At 40.3% G+C, this 25,642-nt stretch overlaps 1 protein-coding gene and 1 long non-coding RNA gene across 2 annotated transcripts in view; one reads left to right on the forward strand and one right to left on the reverse strand.

The window, feature by feature from the left end:
* Nucleotides 1-3,584: 3,584 nt before the first annotated feature.
* ADRA1B (adrenoceptor alpha 1B) lies at nt 3,585-25,338 on the forward strand. The gene is made up of 2 exons (XM_075102073.1): nt 3,585-5,005; nt 22,847-25,338. Exons 1-2 carry the CDS (start codon nt 4,033-4,035, stop codon nt 23,407-23,409), a joined length of 1,536 nt encoding a protein of 511 aa, XP_074958174.1. The 5' UTR covers nt 3,585-4,032; the 3' UTR covers nt 23,410-25,338.
* LOC142061258 (uncharacterized) overlaps nt 10,033-25,642 on the reverse strand; it is a 34,382-nt gene continuing 18,772 nt past the window's right edge. The window contains exon 3 of the long non-coding RNA XR_012662084.1: nt 10,033-10,194. This is a non-coding gene — a long non-coding RNA (uncharacterized LOC142061258). The remainder of the gene's footprint in view (nt 10,195-25,642) is intronic.

Below are 25,642 nucleotides of genomic sequence, written 5' to 3' on the forward strand. Positions count from 1 at the left end.
CAAAGAAGCTGTATTATGAAGAAAATAATCTAGTGCCGAACAATCAGTGTCGCACATTTTCTCTGAGCTGCAGATACATTTTCTGCATCACATGGGTCTACATACCCACCCATGCTCATACAAAAAACCTTCCCCAAGCCCACCTCCTCACTCCACTTCTTGGGAATGTTTTAGTATCAGAGACAGTGGCAGAGAAGTGAGAAATTTCTACAGCTGCACCCAATGCCCTCCTCACTGCTTCTTGCTTTTCATACCTCTTTCATGGGAGGAAGGCTTTCTGGTTTGTGCTGGTATGACAAGAACACTTGTATCAAACACGATAGCATGTTCATGATACTGTGCAAGCCAGAGTGAATAAGCCTAACTATTTCTGACACTATATCCTTGTTTTTCTTCAGTCATATCTGTTTTTATTTCTTTGAGTTGTCAGGGTTTCTAATGAAATCAAAGAATTAAAAGGAATTATATAAAACTATATGTAGATACACTGATTTAAATTCTCTCTCAGTTCATACTCCCATGCCCAATTAGGAGCAGGTTGTATTGTTATTTACCAGTGTTGCAAAAGTGCTCTGAAAGTGCTTCTGCTGTGTTTCTGAAATCAGATCAAACCCTCAATACATATTTTTAACGTCACTTTGTAAAAGTAGAATAAAAGGAACACAGCTCTTTACAAAGCTGAGCCATGGCAATAGGCCTCCTTTTGCATCGTTTTTCTAATACAACAACATTTATTTTAAAAGTTCAGCATATTTCAAATCTTGAACTAGTCTAAGAACATACGAAGATGTCCTCCACGTTTCCTCAAATGTATGTTCTCTACCCAGCCTCCTGCTGTTTCAGCAAGCTCTCAGAAGTTCATTGAATAGCTAAAGGGCATCTTGTCTTGCTGTACATCATTATTAAAATAATACTGAGTAGAATCTCCAGGCTATTAAATTTACTTTTTCATTGAAACTATGATTCATTGGAATGAAAGTAACTCTGCAATGAATATGATCTGCATTTCTCTGATCAGGTGGTTTTGATTGCACTAGCTTGAAGTGCTGCCTTGAACTTGGCAGAAAAAGTAGTCTATTTTTCATGGTACCTATTCTATCATTCATCCAAAGGCAGGTAAATAGTTAGCGTTCATGTCTGATTTCAATACACTCTGCTTTATTATAGCACCTGCCACTGAAGATCTCAAAGCAATCTGTGAACATTAATCAGCTGAGCGTCATGACTATTCAGCCAGTACATTATTACACAGACTGCTAAACAGAGATGGGAAAACACATCAGACTTCTCAGTAGGGCTGTAAGAGATGAGCAGTAGCTTTGTCTTCTTTGTCCCCTAGAATAGAGCTTTTCTGTCTGTTGTTTCATCTAGAGGGGCACAGGGAGCAGCACTATTAAGGGAAACAGGCTGGTCCCAGTCCTCCTGCCTGCTAAAGATACCGAGCAAAGAAACCTGTGTTTTAGTACAGCCACTGCCAGTTAGAATCCTTATTCCCTTCCCTTCTGCCCTTTCCTGCCACTGTTGTTGGCATGATGTCCTGGACCTTGCCAGCCAGCTGGAACCAGCTGACTCCTGGAAGGGGCTGTTGAAGGGCTATTGAAAGATCCCATTCCTCAGGGCCACAAAATCCTAATGTTGTGTGGCCGAAGCCAGGGAGCAGTTACAGGCCACTCTCTTATTCTTTGCAGGCTGGGCATGGGACATGTTGCCAGCTAAAAAACCGAAGCAGACCAGTTTACTCCCTCAGTGATGTTTTCTTATCCAACCTCTCCACATTTTGCAGTGATCATATTTTCTGACATGCCAAAGGCTGAAACACGGTTATGTCTGGACCTAATGATCTAATCAAACTAGCTTTCATCAGTTTAGCTCAAGCACCAGGAATGGGAAGATGCAGGCTTCACTGTAGGCTATGCAATCCCACCAGGATGCCCAGCAAGCCCTCTGCGCTGCTGCAACTGCACTGAGAGTGACACAGCATCAGACGCCCTGGCCGCAGACAGCTGTAATCACACCTCCCGACAGCTGTGTCTGCACCTTCACAACAGGAGAGAACCTCTAGCCTGAAGAATTCACAATTTAAACAGACAAGGCAGAGAAACAAAATCAGAAATCACAAACAAAACTGCGAGCAGTTATGTGGAGTCCAGCAAGAATGGTAAGTGGGAAGGATGTATGTCCAAAATCAAAGGCTGCTAACTGCTTTTACTAGCCATGAAAGCTTTGCCTTGGAGAGCAGAGACAGAAAAGCTGAGGCTAAGCTCATAAATTGAGTGTTTCTTCCTCTTCCCTTCAGTGACTCCATGACATGTTATTGTGGCATTCTTGTAAATGTTTCAAAGAAAAGTTTTTGAATGATAGTGCTTTGCTATAGTCCCTGCTGTTGGGAAGGGCTATACAAACGTCTGCCATGCACTCCTCAAATAAAATTCAACCCAAGCTTTTGTTTACATCATTTGTCCTTAAAACCAGCACTTAGCTGCAACTTTCAGCCATAACTGCCTTATTAAAAATGAACCTTTTATTTTAAACACAGTACATTTTGTAACAGGAAAATCAATATACAGTAACCCAGAGTACTGCAGACAACAGCTGTAGGACATAATCTGATGACAGAAAGTTGAGAATAGTATTTTGGCAGTTTTATGTTCAGCTAATGTTTTACTTTTTGTTTTTAATGGCACTGAGCTACAAAGATCTGAGATTTCTCCCCACCTGGTGACCCAAAGCTACAGAAAATGAAGAAACCAAGAAAGAACTGTTTTCAACGTTAAAGGCTATTAAATATAAAAAAAATCAGTTGTTACTTATTTTTTACTTTATAGGATACTGTATGTCTTCCCAGAGCTACAACGAGCTAACAGCAGTCTCGGTGATCTCACAGCCCTTAGCAAAGATATAGAAAGATACTTAAGCATAAAAACTGCCTTGAAAAGACTGGTCACTACTTTCCACTGCCTCTGCTTTGGCTGTGGGTGGGGGTGCTCAGCTCTTGTCAAGTCTGGGATTCTCCATGCACCTACGCTTAGAAAAGTTATCTAGGTAGAAAAGAGGAGATGAAGCCACCGATGTGTCTGGTAACAGAGAGTTTGATTTTGATAATCTGTTACTTTTTCGTTATTAACAGCAAGTTTACAATTAGAAACAAACTACTCCATGTATGGTTTTATGCCATCATTAAACACTGAATCTATGGGTAAACCAGAGATTTTTGGAACCTACCTATTTGTTCTTAGAATGTGGGAGATGGTTTGTTCTCCAGAATGGCATGTGATTCATTTTGATTACAAAACAAACTCAAATACATTCCCCTGGTGAGCAAAAGGCAAAAGGTGCTAGATCATTTAGTACTGAAATTGCTTTTTTCACCGCATCCCACCAGGCGTATATTTCTCAGATAATAAAACTGGTTTTTTTAAAGGTTTCCAATCCAGATTTATGTAGCAAAGCTTTAATTAAGATTGATATGTTCCATTTGTTTAGCTTTCAGACTTTGATACGGAAGTTTTAACTTGAACTGCATTGCCCTCTAGCGCTGTGACGGGGCCGGCCGCAGTGATGTCACAGCACAGGCAGCGTGAGCACAGGCAGCCAGCTCATGCAGAGCTGCCTAAATGCTGACAAACCCTTCTTGGAGACGCATGTCACTGCAGCTACATAGGGGCACCCTTCCAGCAGAAACACAATGCACGAGGGAAATCAGTAAACCTGTCTTTCATTTCAGAGACATCCTGATCAAAACAGCTACTTTCGAGCTCCAACCAAGACTTCTGGCTGCTAATTTCTGTTTAAATGAGTTCGTATGAGAAATTAAGCAAGTTTGAACAGTGTATTGTTTCTGACGGGCTTCAGAGGACTTCACGCTGTGCAAGTTTTACATGCTTGTAGCTGACAGCTTGCTGGGAAGATGAGTTCTCAATCTAAAACTGGCTGGGGTTTTGCAGCAACTTCTTGGGTAGAAAGATAACTTTCAACGGAACATAAACCATCTGCGTGTTGTGCACAGGATCCAGTCATAACTTGCTATGGAGGATGATTTTTAAGATGAATACCTACCTTGGTGATAAATCCAATTCATCAACTCCTGGATATCTGAAAGTCTCTGCACTAAATAATGGCAATCTTTCTGCAAACAACTCCAATGAGACAGCAAGCAGTCTGGATTCACCTGCCTTGGACATCAGTAGGGCGATAATTGTGGGGCTTATCCTAGGTGCCTTTATACTCTTTGCTATTATAGGTAATATCTTGGTAATTCTCTCTGTTGCTTGCAATAGACATTTAAGAATCCCTACAAACTACTTCATAATTAACCTTGCAATAGCAGATTTGTTGCTGAGTTTTACTGTCCTTCCATTCTCTGCTACACTGGAAATCCTTGGCTACTGGGTTTTGGGGAGGATATTTTGTGATATCTGGGCAGCAGTTGATGTGCTATGCTGTACAGCTTCTATTTTAAGTCTATGTGCAATTTCTATAGATAGATATATAGGGGTACGCTACTCTCTCCAGTATCCAACTTTGGTAACAAGAAGAAGGGCAATTTTAGCTCTCCTAGGTGTCTGGGTCCTTTCCATGGTGATTTCTATTGGGCCTCTTTTGGGCTGGAAAGAACCAGCGCCCAAGGATGACAAAGAGTGCCGTATCACTGAAGAACCCTTCTATGCTTTGTTTTCTTCCTTGGGATCATTTTACATTCCTTTAATCGTCATCCTCGTGATGTACTGTCGGGTCTACATAGTGGCAAAAAGGACTACTAAAAATCTGGAAGCTGGGGTTATGAAAGAAATGTCTAACTCCAAGGAGCTGACTTTACGGATTCATTACAGGAACATTCAGGAGGACACATTAAACAGCACCAAATCCAAGGGTCACAATCCCAGGAATTCCTTAGCTTTCAAACTTTTTAAATTCTCTAGAGAAAAGAAGGCAGCCAAGACGCTGGGAATTGTGGTTGGCATGTTTATCTTGTGCTGGCTACCTTTCTTCATTGTTCTGCCACTAGGTAAGTTGGTGATCAAGGGATTTCCAGGGGAGGGGAAGGAAGAGGGGTAGTTGTTTACTACAAAAATATAATAGAAAAAAATGAGATGAATGATAAGTAGGTATCATTTTGAGAACTGCAGTGAATGGATGAAAGGAAGGGAAGTGAAAGTAATTTACTTCTGATGTTGGCTTTTTCAAAGACTCATGCTGAAACTTTGTAAAGTGTTCAGCCTGCAGAAAGCCTGCCCGTCTGGTAGTTCTTCTCAGTGGTGGGGCAGGTGTCAAATCAGGGGAAAACATCTTCAGGGTTTATATATTAAATCCCCCTTTAAGGTCTTTGTGTGAATTTAATTAGGTTTCAGAAACATTTTTAAAGGATGCTTTAACAAAAATCCTAGATAAGAACACAAAGGTTTCAGTACTGAAATGTTCTTGTTTTAGTTTACTGTTGGATGTTCGGTCTATAACGCAGCAGGTCTTCTGGCATTATTAGGCATCTTAAATGGAAATGAACCTGATCTAACGGTGAGGTACAAAACTCCCCTGAGCTTTGGGAAGCTGAAAAAGTCCTAGTTCTCAGTTCAGACACCACTGATCAAATCCCAACAGCAAACACGGGAAGCCCACTGATCCCCACAGAAAGGTTCTCGCTGGTGTCAACAGGTCTTAGCTTAGGCACTGCGGGAGATTGCCATGTGAGCTTTTGGCAGACACTTTGTTCACTTTCAACTTGAAAATGTTATGTATGTGCATTTGATGTAGCCTTAACACGTTGCTCTGTGTTCGCAAGCCCTTGTGAAATTTGCTTGTATTGTCTTTAATACTAGCACCACCTCTGAAGTGGAATATCTCAAGACATTGAATTACTAAGCTTTCAAAAATATCTGTCCAAAATTCATTTCTCTGAGACACAGACAATCTGGCAGCCTACATATGGAAAGAGGTGGAAAAAGGAAAGGGAGAAAAAGCCTTTATTAATGTTCTGTATTCGTGTTTACTTAGTTACCCTACCAAAACATTTCTAACTGAGTGGTAAGCGAATATTTTTAGACACTTGTAGAAAACTAAACTGAGTTCAGCAACCTGGTCCTAGTGAAGTGTTATAAAATTGTACTTTCAGTGAATGTGTAAAATCTGTACTGCAAGACAACTACTTAAGCTATTAAAGGGCAACTTTATAACCTCTAGCTTATTGTATCATAAACTTAAAAATCTTTACGATTCAAGATCTGCATACAGCTAATGTTAAAGATGTTAAAAATTCCAAACAGAAGGAAAATTGTGAGCAAAGTTCTCTTTGGGTACTGAAGTTTAAGTCCTTGTGCTGGCTCTTAAAGAAAATTTATAACACAGAGCAAGTTTCCAAATGCTGCAAAAATACATACCTGTGGGCAGAAATATATTTTCACCAGCTGGTACCAGTAGTAATAATAGATATGTAGCTAGTAGGTCATCATAAGTCCCTGATAAAGTAGATTTCCTCCTTGATTTTGAATTATTGAAAGAACTTTGGAGGAAAAAAGCAAACGTGAATGCAGTAGAGCATATCCTTCGGTAGCAGAAGCCAGTATAGCTGCCGACGCTGTTCAACGAACACAGAAGCAGACCAGTCCATTAAAAATATTATGGTCACTGGGCAGAAGCAATGTGAGAAACAATTAAGTTTCTTGAAGGAGTGTCAGTTTTCCCTTTGAGAAGTTATTTCAAAACTCCTGTCTTTCCTGGGAGGTTTAATGAGTTGTTGCTTAAGACGCCTGAGTGGAGAATTTATTGCTTGTCACAATACGATTTTATCTCTCACATAAATTGTGTCCAGGGCATCATGAGGTGAGAGGCTGAGAGCCTCCACCACAGCACACTGTGTGCTGGCAGAGGTGCTGGGTGGGCTGCAGGGCTAAACCCACTGCTGTGGGCTCTGGCCTGACAAGGGCTGAGCGCCTAGAACCCCAACGCACTCGCTGCAGCGCTGTGAGCACTCCACAGAGCTGAGGTTCATGAAGAGTTGCCACTGTGTCAGAAGAGTGAAAAAAATCAGCATCTTGGCATTGCAATACAGACTGCTGGCTCTCCTGTCCTCTGTCTAGAAACCCTTTCAGGGGCCCAGCTCTTATCTGACAGCTGAGAAAGCGGGGAGGGGGAGAAGTATACATAGTGTCCAATACAGTATCCAAATATTTTTAAACAGCAGGTACTTTCCCTTTGTTTTGCTGACTAAGAATAGGGCTGGGTTTGTTCCTTGTCCCTGATTTCTTTTTTTAATTTATCCAGCACAGTCCAGAACCTTGCATTTTTCACCTCTGTGTATCATTGCAAAGTTAATTAATGAGGCTAGGCATGACTAAGGCATTGCTTACTAAAACAGGTGGGGAAAAGACTTTTTCCTGACATGCATAATGTGGCCGTTCTTAACTGGAGGAGATGGTAGAGCAGTGGAGAAAGGCTTCTTCAGGTGCTTGCTGTGTGCTGCATTCTTCATACTAGAAACCTTTTGCTTTGCCTCTTGAAGTTATAAAATCAAATGAAATGCTATTGAGAACCCTCACAAAAAGCACACAGTGGTATGAAATCAATTTCAGTGATAGGCAAACCGTAGAATCCAAAAGATACTGATGATTAACAAAACTCTCCGTAGGTGCCCTGGGCTGCTTTAATCACAACCCACTTGCCCATCAGTGCTGGACTGCAAACTACCATACTTTTCTGCTACTGAGTCCAGACTAGGTACTTACCTTGTCTGTACTGGAAGGATAGGCTTCTTCCTTAGCCTGTATTTTTCACACCTTATGTTTGCACCATTAACCCAAATCATATGCTCACATCCACATCTCTACTATTTTTTTTGCTCCCTGTTTCCCTCAGTAATGCCAAGACTCTGCAGAATGGCATTAGCAGAGCATCTCCAGACTTTTGAGGATCCAACCACAAAGCATTTGACAAGTCGGTAAAAGTAATTTCTGCAACACCACAAAACCTTAACAAATCTGCTTATATGTAGAGGAGTTTCCTTCATGTTAAAAGTGTTCTCAGCTCTTCTGCTAGTTTCCCAGACAAAATTATAATTCTTCCACTCTGGCATTTCAATATATTCTGCAGCTACCCACTTTGATATCTCAGACAAAGGATTATTGCATCAGGTGGCAGATATATAGTGGGAACCGATGTGGTGCTGAAAGCAGGGATATTGCTTGAATAAATATTCCATGACAAAGGAAAATGAATAATATTAACACTTACAGAGTGTTTTTTAAGCAAGAATCAAAAGGCTTTGCAAGCAAAGCTCCCTGACAGAGCTCTGTACACAGCTACAGGGAGGCATTACAGCACTGACACTATGAGGTACTGAGCATGATGAAATGATCAGCATGAAGAACGACCCACAATCTTTTTTTGTAGGACTGAACCATGCTGCCTTTAATGCTAAGCACCTGATGATGCAGCAAAACTGGTATCGAAGAGAATCATGTGAGCAATTTGTTTTTATTCCAGCAGCTATCAGATACTCCTTCCAGATAGCAATAGAGCTATAGAACATCCTTGTTCCAGACATTCATAAATGCTGCATGGCTTTGTAAAGAGCTGTCTTGCCACTCAAAATTATTTGTGGTACAGCTTAAAATGAAGACATATGTGTCCTTGATACAACTTCTTGTGCCATAAATTCAGTGACTCAGCTTTGAAGAGTAAATATCTTGTTTCTCGAAAATAAATGTTTCTTTTCTTCCCCTTCATACAAATCCTTTCTTAGGCATCAGGACTGTATTGAATATGCATTGCTGAAAAATGCTGAGTAAAAAATATTATTTTTATCTAAAGACTAGAGCCCTGCAGAAATAAGGTAACACTCATTAAAACTCCCTCCCTTAAACAAAGGAATATCCAATTTTATTCCAATACCTTTATTAAAAAAATGAATCCAAAATGAAGGATCATATGTTTCTCCCTGGCTACTAGATAAAAGGTTAGTCTCATTACTGTTAAATGAGATATCAGATGGTGCTTGCCAGTCTTCTCCCAGACTCAGACCTCCCACAACACACACACTCAGTGCAAAGAGAAAACTCACCACCTCCACCACTTTAACCAAAGCAGATTAACTTCTCCAGCCTATTTCTTAACTCCAGTGGAGATTAGCAGAGCATTAGTCACCTCCCAGTTCAGAGACTAACTCCCCCTGCTCTCACAAAACCTGTGATCTTACCCACTGAAGTCAGAAACAAAATTCTTGAAACTTAACTGGCAGTGGGATAAGGTCCCAAAAGCCTCATAATGAAGGTACAACTGTTTTGCCTATCCTTATATACGAAGCCTTTGAAACCTCTCTATAAAATAACAAAAAAGAATATAAAAATATCCTGTATGCTACAGGTCAGCCAACAGAAAATTATTCTTAAAATAAAATGTACTGTATGTAGATTTATGTTACATCAGGCCATCCTCTGCATCTCTGCACCAAGGATAGCATGGCCACTTAGTTTCCCATGGAAAACACTTCAAGGTCAAGGTATTGGGTCCAGTGCTGTCAAAGCTACTGGGTTCTACTTTCTGCGAGGCTTTAAGCCTGGTTTGTCTTTCATCTCATTTTGGTCTTGACCCCCCCTTCTCCTCTCTAACTGGCCTAGCTCTCTAGATTTGATGCCCTCAAGTTAATAGTTATACAGAATTTGGACAAGTTAATCATATGTGTGGCAATCTGACCCTCTGCCCACTTGCAGGTCAGTCTCTGGTATAACGTTCGATTGCACAGGTGACAGCAGCAACCTGCTCCTCCTCCTTTCTAGCCAATTCCTGTAAAACTAAACGTCATAAGGGCATTTCTTGACCAGTGCAGTATGTTTTGTCACACACAGAGGACTAGATTATTTCAGGATGATTCATTTTGCTACTAAAATAGCCTCCCTTAAGCCCTAGTTTAAGCCTTTTGTTTTGCAAAGGATGCCAATTACCAGTTACTTACAAACTTCTATTTTTTAGAACAAAGTTATTTGTTATCAAAGCAGACAAAACTGCACAAATTCTGAAGGACTGGGTACTTTCTATATAGGCTTTTGATTTGCAGGTCAGAGGAACAAAGGCAAATCTTAAAGTGCATGGTCTTACAAAAGCAAATGCACAAAGCAATACAGAAAAATGTGAATACAAAGAAATAGACTCATGGTGACTCTTCAAGTTCAGGGATGGCAGCAGCTTCTAGCTCAGGTGATCTGGAAGCTCCAAGGAAAAACAAATTAAGGACTGAGCCACTGGGCAGCAATAGGAAATCTCAACACTACTGAAATCAAGGACAGGAGAGAAATGGTCATTTCAGAGAAAACACTGCTTTCAGCGCCCAGCATCCAGCAAGGCAGCGGACACAAGGTCCTTATGCCAAAGGCACTTGCAGATACATGTGCTGTTACTCAGGTTGGCCGTCATGATGAAAGCATTGCATAAAGTTACACATGTGCATATGGCCCTAAAGCATTGAGGCCATACCTCAGGACCTCAGCTGCATGTTCTTCAGTGTACCTGTCTGTGAAATACAGACATAAACAAAAAGTGATGAGTGTTTTAGTATCTTCACTAAAGCCACTCCCCACAGCCCATTGCAAGATTTTAGCTATTTTGATGGGCTTTCAAGTGATACCTAGAAACTGAAAAGCAATAACCATCAGTCTCTGAGTAACAAAAAGAGGAAAATATAATGGAAGTTCATATGATACCTTTGTAGCTGTGTTATTCAATTCCATGCTAAAGTCCTATTACTTACCAACAATGTCCAAGACAGATTGCCTCAGTTATAAGTCAGAAGTGAGAAGGGGAGAAAAAGACACCAAAGCATGCCCAGTAATTGAAGATATTTAAGCATAATAAATGAAATGTCAGCAGACTTAGATTAGCTTTTCTAGACTCCCTTAATCAGCTAATCCTTTGCAAAACAAGCATAAGCTTGGCCCATATTCTTTCTAGTTAGCAAGCTGCAAAAGTCTGTAACTCTTTTGGACAAAATAATAACAACAACAATAATATAATGTTTTATGCCCCTATCTACTGTCAGTTTTAGAGTACTGAGCAAGATTCTTACTAAAATTGATCTTGATTTTATCATGTTTATGTGAGGGCCACACAAATTAAACACAAGTGAATTCTCTCCATGGTGTAAGTCGTCATAGCTATTCTGGACTGAGAGGTGGTAGACTAGTGTATACAAGGATATACACAGTTTGTGTCAAAAATGTAAGTGCTTGATGGAATTTTTCCATGTCTCATGTATTTTACATATCTTGTATCTCCACATTTTGTTATTCAAGACATACCCAGAATTTTTGCTAATATGACAACTATGGATGGGGCATGAAAAGCTTTAATCCTGTTGCTTTTTTTCATCATTCTTTTTTAACTACAGATTTCCTCTTTCTTTTTCTTTCTGGGCTGGGCAAATAAAGCTCCTATTTGTCTTTCCTATTGCTCTTCTAAATACCAACTTGCAAATGGTCTGTTGTACTGTAAGTTTTTAAAAATAGTTTTCAACTCTCAGTGCTTTAAGCATCAACATCATCTTTCGTATGACGCTGTAGGAACGACAGTCATGGGCTGCAGACCAGAGCAGGATCTCTGGATATGAGATATTATCTCTTACGTTTCACCTACCAGAGACAATCTCACCATAGCAGGGGTGCCAACGTTAGTAGTTCTGTGGTTAAATACCTAGGCACTGTCCCTTTAAAAATGCAAATATAGCTACTCTGCTTTGTAATTGCTTGTACAATTGCAATTGCTTGTACAAAGTTGCTTAAGAAGGTGTAGCAACTCTGGGTTTTAGTAGAAAGATCTGTATCTGTACTACAACTTCCATCAGCAAAGCTTCAAGGGAGGTAAAGTCCTGGTTTTATTGTGGCCATTCTAGATGGGTCTCTGTTTCTGGAGCCTTTAAAAGGCTCTCAAATTTGAGCCATCATGAATAAAGTTCATACAGGTCTTATAGAAGAGATTTGTTCATCTGAAATATGAGGCAGCCTTTATCAGAGAGAGTTAGTGTGGATGATAAGAAGTTGTGGATTTTAATTAGGATAAGAAAATAGAAACGATAACCTTTCTCAGCCTATAAGACAGCAAGGAAAATGGTAGGCTTTGCTCTTACTCATGAACATACCCATAGGGGAAAGTACTCTTTATGGTCAGATTCTGCATTTGTGTCTGTCTTCTACCTTCATTTGCCTGCTTAAGAACTTGTCTACACAGAATCAGGCCTTGGATTGGCAGGAGTTTGGTTAATACCAATAATGTGTTGGTTTGCAGACTTTTATTTCCCTGTTTGAATTGGATGGCGGAATGAGTATAAACCACTTTTACCCTGCCAGGACAGTTGGGGGAGATTTCTTTGTGTGAATTCCTTAACTCAACTGGAAAACAGGGAAATGAAAGACACAAGGGCTGAGGACTGGTTGAACGATACCTTCATCACCCCTCACGAGTATTTGCTCACCGTAGGGCCAGAAGGCTCCAGCAAAGAGAATCCCACAACTGCTATAGGCAGTCAGTTCTAGGATGTAAATTCCTCACAACCGGGACACTTCTTAATTGCTGGCCTAGATCCTTGCACATATAGGTAACATACCTATTAATACAATGAAGAATGAGAACTGCTGTACTTGCAACAGCGTTGTATTTGTATTTCTGTTTCTCTCACATTATCTTCTGCAATATCATTCTTTAGTCAGTTATCCCTTATTTGATATTTCTCCTTCCTCAACAGCAAAGTGCTCCCCCCCAGCACACACACAAAAGTTACCCACAAACGCAGGAGTGCGGCTCTGCAGCATGTTGGTGACTGCAAGGTTACTGTGATTCCTGTGGTGGCCCCCAGCCTGGCAGCCCGGGCACCACTCGGATATGCACCCCAAGGCATCCCACAGAGACACCAAAATGCTTGAGAGCCATAACCAGATGCTAGCCATCGCTACTGGTTTGTAGTAGTTATAATTTAACCATCTTTCCTTTCATTTTCTTTACTGAATTTTATTTTGTTGATTTTGGATGCTCTTCCTATTTCTCAAGATCTTTTTTCACTGTTATCCTAACCCTCTCCTCCAGAAGGCCTGCAGTCCCTCCCGGCTTGATCAACTCTTTATTTTATAACCATACTCTCTATTTCATCCTCTACTGTTTGTAAACTGTGGGGTTTCTTCCTATATTAAATAAGTCTGGGGGAATGTAAACAAACACTGAATGCTGGAAGGAAAGAAATCAGGAGCTTTAGAAATCCAATTAGCTTTAAAACCTTGGCATGCTGACTTGGCTAAGCATGTGGTAGAAAGGACTGCAGAAAGCTCAAATAAAAGATGAACACATCCTTTCCGCATTCTCTAAACTCATACTCATAACAGCTCTGGTCAGAGACAGCTTATTACTTTTGCAGGGAGAATTTTACTAGCTATACACATGTAACATTTGAGCTTTCCCTGTTCATTAAGAAGTGGCCATAACTCAGACATTAGCAGCTACCAGCAGTTACGGCTGCAGTGTGAACTGCAGGGGAGAAGCGGAGGTTCCCAGCCAGGCCATCAGCAGCCATCTACTGCCCAGCACTGGGAAGGTCTCTAGCTGACCTCATTCCAAATTTGATCAAATCACTTTTCAGAGGAAGGCTGAGTTCCATCATAAAACAAATTTCTTGCAAAACAATACTAATTTTTGCAAAAGTTGTCTTCTCGAGAACAGAATGAGAGACAGGGTTTGATATTATTGAAGCTTCCTGTTTTTCATGTTTCAGAACTCATTTGTTATCATTTTGTATTTTGCAATGCTTTTCATCACTACAGTGATTTTTAAAATATTGGAATTTTCTCTTTTGGAGGATGTTGAAAAGTTCAGATTTAACTCCAGTCAGAATTACTCCAGTCTGCACCAAAATGGAGTAATTCTCACCTCTGAATGAAGGAGGATATATTTGCCTTCCAAGGTTACCTTAACTAATTAAATTTGACCAGACCCAATAACAAACTTTCCAAATACTTCCTGCCAATTCTCTAACTATATCTATTTTATGGGATTCAAAAGAGAAGGTGGTTTTCTCTCCAGAATACCCCCACTCAGTGTTTCAAGTTTTGAAACGCTTCATTTTCTACTTGTTATGAATAGAGGCAAGTAGTTTCAAATTTTATGGCTTTTCTTTAATCTTAAGACAATGACAAAAACCTGTGCAGTGAAGGTCTCCTTCTACCCCATTACTTTTTCATGACGTATTTTATTGTAGCTAGTTCTCTGTTACTGGAGTACCAACTGACACACAGAAAAGCACTTAAACAACTCCAGACCATTTTGTTTCAAGAAAAACAAATATTGCATTTGTACCATTAAACAGGAACATACAGTCACCCTAGGTTGGCTCTCGTCTAAGTTAAACTGGTTTTAGAAGATTTTGAAATGTAATTTTTTGTAACGGCCAGAAAACATAGCACCTGACAACCCAAAACTAGAGACTTTTTCTCTTAAATCCAGGAAATTCACAGTGCTTCTGCCCAACTATTATGTAATCTAAGTACCAAATACTTGATTCTGATCAGAACTGATGGTTCTATGAGTAATTTTGATACTTAATTGGTATCAAACATGCAACTTATTAAAAATTGATGTTTAATTAACAGAAAGTCAATTATCACAACATAAAGTTATTAGAAAAGAGATTAACAGTTGGAGTTAAAAACTAAATAAGACATAAGGAGAGTGGAAATAAATATTTAAAAATTAAGACGAAGAAAACAAATAAGTAACTGGAAAATGAACATGCCTGGATGGAAAAAGAAAAAGCAGAGATAATAAAGAGAAGGCCGACTGTAAAGGAGAATGTGGTTAATTTTAGATTAAAAAATCATTAATAGTTTAACATTTTACTCCCACCAGGGACAAATAATAAATACATGGCATTCTTGAAAATACACACACACAGAATACCCTCTCCCATGAAGATGACTTGCACAAACATTAACATAGGACGTAAAACTATTCAAATGTCCTTATCGGATACAAGCTGCAGCATACTGGGCTGTACAACAGGAATGGAGCCAGTAGACGGAGTGAAGTGATTATGCTCTTTTACTCAGCGCTCCTTAGACTGTGTCTTGAGCGCTACATCCAGGCAGGGGAAAGCAATGATAAACTGGATTGAGTCCAGTGGAGGCAACCAAAACGACCATGAGGGTGGAGCACGTTGTGTGAGGAGAGGGTGAAGGCATTGGGCTTCTTCAGCCTGGAGGCAGGAAGGCTTCAGGGGACCTAATGCAGTGTTGGCCCTGCTTTGAGCTGGGGGCTGAACAAGAGACCCCGTAACATCCCTTCTCACTGCAGTAATTCTGTAATTCTGTTAAGTTCTTGGCTTTCAGACCCATCATGTATAAATATATATATATTCCTTGCATGAAGGATGAAGGGAGCAAATATAGCCACTCAACGGGGCCTGGTGATATTTCACAAATGACTGTCATCACAAACAACTGTTGGTCGCTTATATACAGCTGTTTATTTCCTCTGCGTGGCTGGAAGCAGCACCCAGAGCAGAACGGCACTGAGAGATCGAAGGCAATTGTAAAAGTTTTAGCTCATAAACATGATCTTATATGTTATTTTTCAGATTTAAACTCTAGCTAATTACTATGGTATCTGATCTCTTTGCATATGCATACAACTGGAGCAGCACATTTTCTCCCTTTTCCTAGAAGCAGTTTTGGGGGTTTTGTCCGGTTGGTTGGTTGCACTGGCAGGTCTAACTTTGATGCTAAGTTCTTTCTTCCATCAAGTGGAAGTGGAAAATCAAGTATGTCCTGTGTATTACCCTTTTGTCAAGAAGCTCGCCAACTATTATATTAAGGATCCTTAAGTAGAAGGTCTTACCTTTTCCACCCTCCTTTCTGTATGAATACAATGGTCAGTTGTGAGAGGTAGGAAAGGAGCAGACATTTAGATGGAAGAAAAATAACAGAGCAGGAAAGAATATGAGAGAGTAGTGTGTGCGTGCGCGCGCGCACTGCTCCTCTGCAGAGGGCTACATCAAAACCTCCTTCAGTGAAGAGTTTTCCTTGATTAAGAGTATTGGGATTAAGCCAGTCCAGATTTTCCTGCTGCTCACCCTGCTATTTTAAGGATTCTTCCAAAGTCTGCTGAAGTCTTTATGAGCCTTTAAAAGGGCTTTCAAAGATGCCCACTGACTCCAGTGGACTCTGAATTTTATCAGTGATATTCTGGCCAGATATTCTGCAGAGTATGTGAAGACAATTAATATGGCAAATTGTTTCCCACAATGTTCCCTAATTTCATTAAGGGTGCTTGACTTACTTTCTGTGTAATAAAGCATTCATTATAAAGAACCAGTCAGACCCTAAATGAAATTAGCTTTTACTAAATAAAACACTTCTTTTTATGATATTTGCTGTTGCTCAGTATATTTCCAATTCCTTATATTTTTATATAAAGAATATATTTTTCTTTATCTTAAAACAGGACAAGTTTTTGATTGACAATATCTAACAAGAAAAGATATCTTGATATCTTATATAAAGAAAAAATTAAATTCTTTCTAATTCCAAATCCACTCTAGGGAAGGAACAACCCCATGCACCAGTACAGGCTGGGGGCTGACCTGCTGGAAAGCAGCTCTGTTGAGAAGGACCTTGCAGTGCTGGTGGACAACAAGCTGACCCTGTGAGCCAGTACTGTGCCCTTGTGGCCAAGAAGGCCAACAATATCCTGGGGTGCATTAAAAGGAATGTGGCCAGCAGGTAAAGAGAGGTTATCCTCCCCCTCTAGTCTGCCCTAGTGAGACCACATTTGGAGTGCTGTGTCCAGTTCTGGGCCCCCCAGTTTAAGCAGCACAGGGAACTGCTTGAGCCAGTCCAGTGGAGAGCTGCCGAGGTGATCAGGGGACTGGAACATCTCCCTTATGAGGAAAGTCTGAGACACCTGGTTTTGTTCAGCCTGGACAAGAGAAGACTGAGGGGGGATCCTGTCAATACTTATAAATATAAAGGGTGGGTGTCAGGACGATGGGACTGGACTCTTTTCAGTGGTGCCCAATGACTGGACAAGGGGCAATGGGCACAAGTTGGAGCACAGGAAGTTCCACCTGAACGTGAGAAAAAACTTCTTTCCTGTGAGGGTGACAGAGCAGTGGCACAGGCTGCCCAGGGAGGCTGTGGAGTCTCCTTCCCTGGAGATATCCAAAACCCGCCTGGACACGGTTCTGTGCCCCTTGCTCTAGGTGCCCCTGCTCAAGCAGGGGGGTGGATGAGATGACCTCCAGAGGTCCCTTCCAACCCCTGCCATTCTGTGATTCAATAATTCTATCATGCCTGGGGAGCACAGCTGGTTAAACTAATTATCAAAACCCAATCAGAACTGATCGAGTTGATTGAGTTTCTGAAATATTTCCTGTTCTCCGTTTGTGCTGGACACAGGCTTTGCAAAAACTTCACTGGTGTCAAGGGTGCAATCAGAGGTAAGACTGTGGTGCTGTGTTTAATAAATCACAGAGTTTAGTGCAGAAAAATAAAAGATAATAGAAAATCTACATTCCCTTAGAATGAAGCTTTAAACATGAAGCATCAGGAGAGTGATCAGTTTGAGTAGGGGAGTCACTCTGGCTACCCCCACCACAAATAAATCACTGAGGAGATAACCATATTCAAAATTTTCCAGCCATTTCTGAAAGCAATCTAAATCAGTACGGGAAAATATTTAATCTGTTTATCAGACTGCAATGGGAAAGCAGTTGGAGATTAGGGGAGGAAATATTAGTCTGATGTTTAGAGAGTATGTCTAGTAGGCTTAGCTTTATCATTTTATCAAGGTACCAAAATAGCCTACAGTTGTTTGCTCCTGACAGGTTAATTATGAGGTAAAGTATGTCTGCAGCTAAATAAAAGGTATTGTTGTTAATTCCAAGAATAAGGTAGGGAAAAGGGTAATGTTAAAAATATACAAGCTAATAAAAATATTTTTCATATCTTTATATGGTGAAAGGCAGTGTCGCTTTGCCTAATAGTCACCAAATTAAACTATATTTAGAAGTACACGGCATGTATAGCAACATCCATCTAAACCACCTTCTGGATCACAAAGAACAGCTTTTCTTCTCTCTCTGTAGAAAACTCAGGCTGGGATTCTACCCAGTGAAGAGGGACTGAATACCAAAACTCAGCAACTTTCCAAAGCCCCGAAGACCATAGGTGTCCAAATAAGTCTCTGTCTCGGACGTTCCATTTTTCTAACAGTTAATCCTCAACCTAAATAATTGATATATTTACCACGAGGATCTAAGACTACAGTGTCAGTGGGATTCCAGTATTGCAAATGCAAAACTGTACTGGGCTGCCAAAACTTAAGCCATAAAGTTTTCCTGATGAACAGTTACATTCTGCAGAGTTAATCAGAGAAAGTAGGACTAGAAGGAATCTGAAGAGGTCATTTAGGGCATCCTCCAGCCCAAAGGCTGGATCAGCTATACATAAATCAGTAATGTGTGTCTACTCTGTTTTTAAGAGCCTCCAGGGTTGGATTTTTACACCCTTCTTAGGCAGTAGGTTCCAGAATTTTTCTGTCTTGGAAGGCAGAAAGTGTTTCCCAGTCCATAATCTCAGTTTGTCTTGCTGCAGTTCAAATCACTGTTTTTCATATATTTGCGACTGTGGACATGGAAAATAATTTCATGTCCTTCTTTGCAGGTAACTTTTAAGTTTTTAAGGATGAATTGTCATGTGTCTCCTCAGTCCTTTTTCCTTCACCATGATGAAAGTTGTATTACAAAACTGCATTTCAGACCATATGTAGCTTTTGGTGGTGGAGGATCCCTTCCTTAGCCGTGGGTCCCTTCATAGGTGGAGCGTTGCTACGATCATGTAGCTGTCACATATAGCCTCTGCAGGGCCAGCAATGTATCTGATCACGTGCATCAACCAGTTTCTGTTAATCTCAGAAAATATTATGGAGTGTTGCTGTTTCTTGGGTGGTGGCAAAGGTAGCAGGAGCCACCAAACACACCTCCTGAGTGCACTGTACCACCTACTGTGAGTTCTAGCAGTTGCGAGGGTCATGCCAGATCTCATGGTTCTCTTCCTGGTAAAACAAAAACTTTCTTAACGGTGAAAATTACTAAACACATGACCTTCAGCTGATTGCTTTTACCTTCCCTCAGCTCAGATTGCCCACTGGTAAAACCCAGAGGACAGCACAAAGTCAGGATGACTGACATATGAAAAGCGCCATCTGAGAGCAAATGAGTCATGCTCCTATATATGAACTTATCCTCACCAGGACTGCAATGACCTCTTATTCCTAGGGCCTTCTCGGAATAATCATCTGCCACCTGATTTTTGAAAAAACTAGAAAGTAATAGTGCATTATACCACAGACAAAACTCATTTATGAAATCCATCTCTGCTCAGAGCAGTTGCGCATAGATAGATAGATAGATAGATAGATAGATAGATAGATAGATAGATAGATAGGTAGGTAGATAGACAGACAGACAGACAGACAGACAGATAGATATTAAGAAGGGTAGAGGAGTTAAGAATAATTCTATCCAGTTCTAATACCTCAGTCCAAAGCTAGAGCAATTAACACACCGGTCTAGAAATCAATGGCTTATTTGCCAAATGAATATTCCTTGTTCAGAAAAGCATACTTCCTCACTTTCTTGTGAAAACTTAATCTACTAGTCTGTGTATAATTTAAGAGTCAAGCAACACTTGCATGGTGCTGTTTGCAGAACCAGGAAAAAGTGGGAAATGAAGTAGTGTTTAATGATCAGTGTTTTCTTTAACTCCTTGAGACTTATTCCTGAACCCCTTACTCAAAACCTCTCTACTATTGCAGTCAAATGCTGATCTTTATTTTTAATCACACCACAACATAGCTTTCCAAACTGATCTATTTCCAGATTTTCAGTTAATGACTCAGCAAGGGTCATGACAGCTTTTAAATGTTGATCAGAGCTCGGTGATTTTTCTAGAATCAGGCCTGACACAAGGTGCCTCCGTCAGTCAGGGCTGCTATGAGAAAATTCTCTGCTCTTTTGTGCTGCTGCACTTTAATATAAAAGAGCTTTGAAAATGCTTTGCTGTGGCTGCTGAAAATGGCGTGCTGTCATTTTTTTCAAATGGCATTTGAAAAATAGATTAACATGAAAGACAAGCATAAGCTCCTTACCCTTTTTTTCCTAAGGAACACATATTTCTTGAAGCAGTTTGCAAAGATTAGCCATTTTTCAGCACTCAGCTTTTTACCTTTTCCCCTACCTGTTCTCTTAAATTTTACTGTATGTAGTTATAATTGGTTCATGTGCAATATAGGTTTCACAGGCACAGCTCATTTATCTGCAACAGTTCCCAGTTGTCTTCTCTATAGCTTAGCTCATTTTATTTGTCCTTAGGGAATTTCACAAAATTTGTCAGCAAATTTCCTTAATATTTTTCTTTATTTTATTGAAAACTATACCATAGCATTTACTCTGTCCATATTTAACCTGCCTAAAAATATTTAAATCTGGTAGAGGAATATCCTGTAGATTTACAATTGTTACAGTATGAGAGAAGGCAAATGAGCTGATCTGGAAGAACTCACGCTGATTGTTCAACATTCACACCTCAGAAAAAATGGGAGCTGTTTAGCCACTTCAAGAGGTCTACTGGGCTTTAAGAGCTAAAAATCCTTTATATTTTAAAGGAGTTCCAGAAATTTTTCATTATCAGCTCCAAAAATTTCCTGGTTGTACATAATCATGCTTTGTGCTTGTTTTGTAAAGTCACAAAGCTTATTTTTTCCCTAAACTGAAGGGAAAATATTTGCAATAATGATTTACAAAATGAATCCTAAAAAGGTTTGCAGCTGTGCATATGGGAGATTTTGGTGCATCTTTCTCATCTTGGCTGCAGTTATAAAATTAGATGAACTTTTCCTAAAGCTTTAGAAGAGTTTGACACCCATGCAATTTCTTATTCCATAGAACCACACGAATTGTTGCTGAATCTTTCATCAAAGAGTATGTAACACTCACAACACACAGTGTAAGTGCTTGCATCGATTTGATTTATCTGTTGGAAATTCATCAAATATAATTCGTAGTTTCTCTGATGTTAGACAGGTTGCACTCTGCACTTTTGGCAGTATCAGTCAGGACAGATGTAGGAGCCCCATCAGATGGACAGAAGAAGCATTTGTCAAACCCTGCACATCATTAGCAGCAACAAAGTATAAGAAACATGGGTTTAACTTACAAGGGTTTGCTCATGGAGAAAAAGTCAGTAAAGTGCAGAGCCAGGAAAGAAATACTATGAACCTTGTAACTTAAAACCTCTGTTTTAACCTTAAGGGCTAGCGAGCTGCTTAGGTCCGAGGCAATAGGTAGAGCTACAGTGCTAGCCAGCACTGTTCCTAAACACTGCCAGGGGAAAAAAAATCTATTCTTCTGGATTCACAGGAGCTTTCCTGACTCCTACTGCCCAAGTGAGGGGGAGGAAGAGTCTTTCCAGATAGCTGATGCCATCTCAGCATCTTATTTTCTCTTCTGAGCCAGCCCAAGGACTAGCTGACACACTGAGGAGGGCAGTGGATGTGTGAGGAATGATCCATACTTACCGCCCCTTGGCTTTCTAGTGAGCTAAGGAGACTCAGACCCCTATAGTCAGCACCAGGCCAGCATCGTCACCCAGTTATACAGCAGTGTCTGCTGTGGCACAGATGAGCTATTTACCCAAGAAGCTACGAAGTGCTTTTGCGTAGTTTTGAGGCCCAAGCCATGGACTCTACATTGCTATGAGATGGGAAATATGCCTAGAATCATACCCCTCCCCACTAAGGCATCCTGACAGTCACAGCTGACTCAGTTGCTTTCACAGCCTGGGGAATCTGAAAGCACTCCGGTGTAAAAGGTCACCCTTCTCAGAGCTGTGACATTCAGGCTTGAGTGTCACCTTCCATTTGAAAAACTCTTCAAATCTAACTCCAGTTCTTGAAATAAGAATTTTCCCCTGAATCCCTGCTCTTTGATTACTTTAGCCAGACACAAAGGTGTTTTCCCAGCTGGATAACTGTTGAATGCCTCTTTTGCTTAAAAAATATCATACATTCTTTTATAAAGCCTCATTTGCTAAATTTAGCTGATCAATTGCATATTTTTAATGCTAAAAGTACATGAAATGGATTTCCCAGTGTGAGTTTTTCATTTGGGCAGCCTCTTTAGGGAAATTATTTGGTTGTGAACGGAAGAGGAAGTATTCATAAAATAACCTCTTTGTTTGGGTTACACCATCCTTATGAATGCCTGGGATATGGGAAGTACCACAATTAACTTCAGGTTTCAAGAGGTTTGTCCTATCATAATAATCTAGATAAATGTGGTCCTGTTTAGAAGCTGCCAGAGAATGTATTAGAAATTATAAGGCATGTCTGAACATGCCCCTTCCAGGAAGCCTGGGACAGTTAGGTCTTTTTCTTCAAAAATGACATTTGAAAGCTCTTTGAAGAAGGCACAACTTTATTCCATGTGTGGATTGTGCAACAGCTTGGCCAGTGGAAGTTTGATCTTCCATTGGGATCAATAGATGTTAGTGCAACAGCTGTGTACATATAAACACAAGGTCTACTTTTTAATTTTTAATTCTACGTTAATTATGTGCTCCTTTAGTTTTCAAATGGTGGAAAGCATTTCCTTATTAGCTTTAAAAATAATAAAAATAGTATTTTGTTACCAAAAGACCAAAAATGAAAGCAACACGCATTAAGGATTTTTAATAAACAGATTCTAACAGTGATCTGGTGGGACATTTACCCTTCCTAAAGGCAGGCAAGCCAATTATCTCAGATATTGTCTCTGCTTGTATCTTCTGGACAGGATCTCTGTTTTCGGCTCTGAAGCCCCCTGAAATGATCTTCAAGGTGATTTTTTGGCTTGGCTACTTTAACAGCTGCTTGAATCCAATCATCTACCCTTGCTCAAGCAAAGAGTTCAAGAGGGCTTTTATACAGATCCTAAAATGTCAGTGCCACCGTCGAAAGCAGCTGGGGTGGTGGGCCTACAGCTACAGAAACTGGAATCGGTGCTCCTTTGAACACCCTAGGAAGGATTCTCTGGAAGACAGTGGGAGTTTCCTCAGTGGCAGTCAGAGAACATTATCTTCAGCATCTCCCAGCCCCGGCTACCTGAGCAAAATCACTCACCCACATATGGAGATGTGCACATTCCAGGAATGGAAAAACTCCAGCTCTTTCCTGAGCCCCTTACAGGAAGACAGCAGACAAAAGGACCCATGCCAATTCTTTACCTTCAATCTCTTACCAGAGCACAATGGACACGTTCCTGTTGGCAGCCAAGCTTCCAGCAACAGGGACCATGAGGCCATCTCTGACACACTGAATGGCAAAACCGACTGTAGAGCGAACGTGACGCTGGAGTGAACAGGTTCTAAACAGTCTGTTCTCTTTGTACACTAACCTCTTTGACCTTTCTCCAGGTGAAGAAATGGACCTTTGCACAGTTTCTCAGTATATATAGGAGGAAGCCGGTAAGGAACGGGCCAATCTATGTCACAAGAGCAGCAAAGCGTAGGGGCTAACAATATTCCCAGTCAACTGCCAGAGAGGCCACTGAACCAAGAACAGAATGCAGGGAAGGCACCGCGTAAACCCAGGGAAGTGCACGTCCAATTATCTAGCTGTCGTGGAAGTACTGTGGAACAGCCAAACATATATGTATATAGAAAGAATGTATAAATATGGGGGTGGGCAGGGGAAATATGTATGAATGTGTGTGTGTGTGTCCGTGTGTGCCAGCCGCATGTATGGATGCCTGAGAGTGGAAGTGAGCAATGCACTGTTGTTTGTACCTCTCCAGGGTACTAGTTGCCGCTGATTTTGCCTGTAAATTCTTGTTGTTGTACTTCACTGTACATTAGCACTTTAGAAGTGGAAAACAATGTCAAAGATTAAAGTAATTTCGCAACAATTTAAACACTTGCACCTATTACTACAGGACTGGAATTCAGCCAAGTTCCCTCATCACAATTTTCTCTTCAAAATAAAACACTCGTAGCAGTTAAGTGTGCCATTGTAACTCCGAGGGTGCTCTTGAATATCTCTGCAGTTACTTCCCTTCTGTGATTCCCTTATCACCAGCATATGTAACTCCTCCATCCTTCATGTTCTTTTTTGAAAGTTTGAAAATACCAGCAATGATGAGAGCTCACAATCTACATTTCAGCACATTAGTAAGTGTCCTGTAAACATACAGGCTACCAGAGGATCTGATTTCTAAAGGCAACACTCATAAATCACTCCAAATACCTCATAAACAGTGTCGTGGACACAGCACAAAAGAGCATTGACCGCTGGAGGCCAAAAACCAGCCCTAGGACAAACATGCTGAGCCCCTGGTTCTTTCAGCATACTTTGAAAATATTATTGCTCGTATAGAGGTTTGTACTTTGCCACTCACATAAGAAGAGAAAGGGTCAAAACAATGCTGTAGTGTAAGTTTCACTGTCATTAATATTTTTCAGCTCAGTCATACAGTTCTGTAACAGAATTCCTGAGAGTATCTTCTAGGACATTTTAGGTCATGTTTGGAAGTTGTTTTCTCTCTTGTGATTAAGAGAATCATGAAACTAATGACCGGGGTTTTTACATGAAATGGTACAAACCATGAAAATTGGTATTTACTCCTTCCTTCAACCAAGACTTTCCTTATTAGGAATTTTTGAGACTTTTTTTTAAAAGCTTGAAACAGAGAATGAACCATAAACAGATGTACTAAAAACACTTATGGACAATTTAACAACGCCAGGTCCCAAGGGAGGGCCATTTCCTTTTGTTTCCTCAAATGTGTATTCTCATTAAGTTGACAGGGATGGATGTGGCTTGTGGTTAGATGAAATATCCCCCAGCTCAGTAAGCAATGATAGGAAAGTCATGTTCCAAGGTCTTCCCATGGTCATACGTTACAGTGAGAACCACAGAAGTATATTTCGAGTCTTATCCTGCTTGAAGTTATGGCCAATCTCCTCTTTTAATAATTCCATTTTGATTGTGGGGAAGGCTGTAATTTCCTCTTAAAAGAACAATGCTTATAAAATTTAAAAGTATTATAAAACAGATAAACAAACTCTTCTTGCTCATAGATTGAGGTTGCCATACAGAATATTCTATCTAGCTGTGATATACTAGCATGAAGCTATTCTCTTTGGGCCTCTAAATGGCAGAGAACTGCATTTCTAACCTATTGTTATCATTTTTGGAGGGAACATAGAGTAGTCTGTCAAACACTTTTGGGTATTGTAAAGCTTCTTCAAAATTACTGTTAATTGGAAATAAATCTGTTTAACCACCTGACAGCACACTTCAGCTACATTTTGAGTCACACACAACTTGTGTAGTGTGAAGTAAATGCAAGTAATGTTATCCATATTTGAGAATTTCCAAGTAATACTGCAAAATTTCCGAATAAATAGCATTCCATCACTCCAGAGCCTTTAACTATGTAGCTCTCAGAGACTGATCATTCTTTTAATTAGTTTCTAGTCCTAACAAAGACTGTGTGATCTCTGATTATCATTTAAGCTTTTCAAACAATGATGTAATTCTCTAACTCCCTATGAGATCAGATAAGCTTTTATCCCATACTGAAATGACCTAT

Source organism: Phalacrocorax aristotelis, chromosome 8 (assembly GCF_949628215.1).
Source record: "Phalacrocorax aristotelis chromosome 8, bGulAri2.1, whole genome shotgun sequence".
Classification (NCBI taxonomy): Eukaryota; Metazoa; Chordata; class Aves; order Suliformes; family Phalacrocoracidae; genus Phalacrocorax; species Phalacrocorax aristotelis.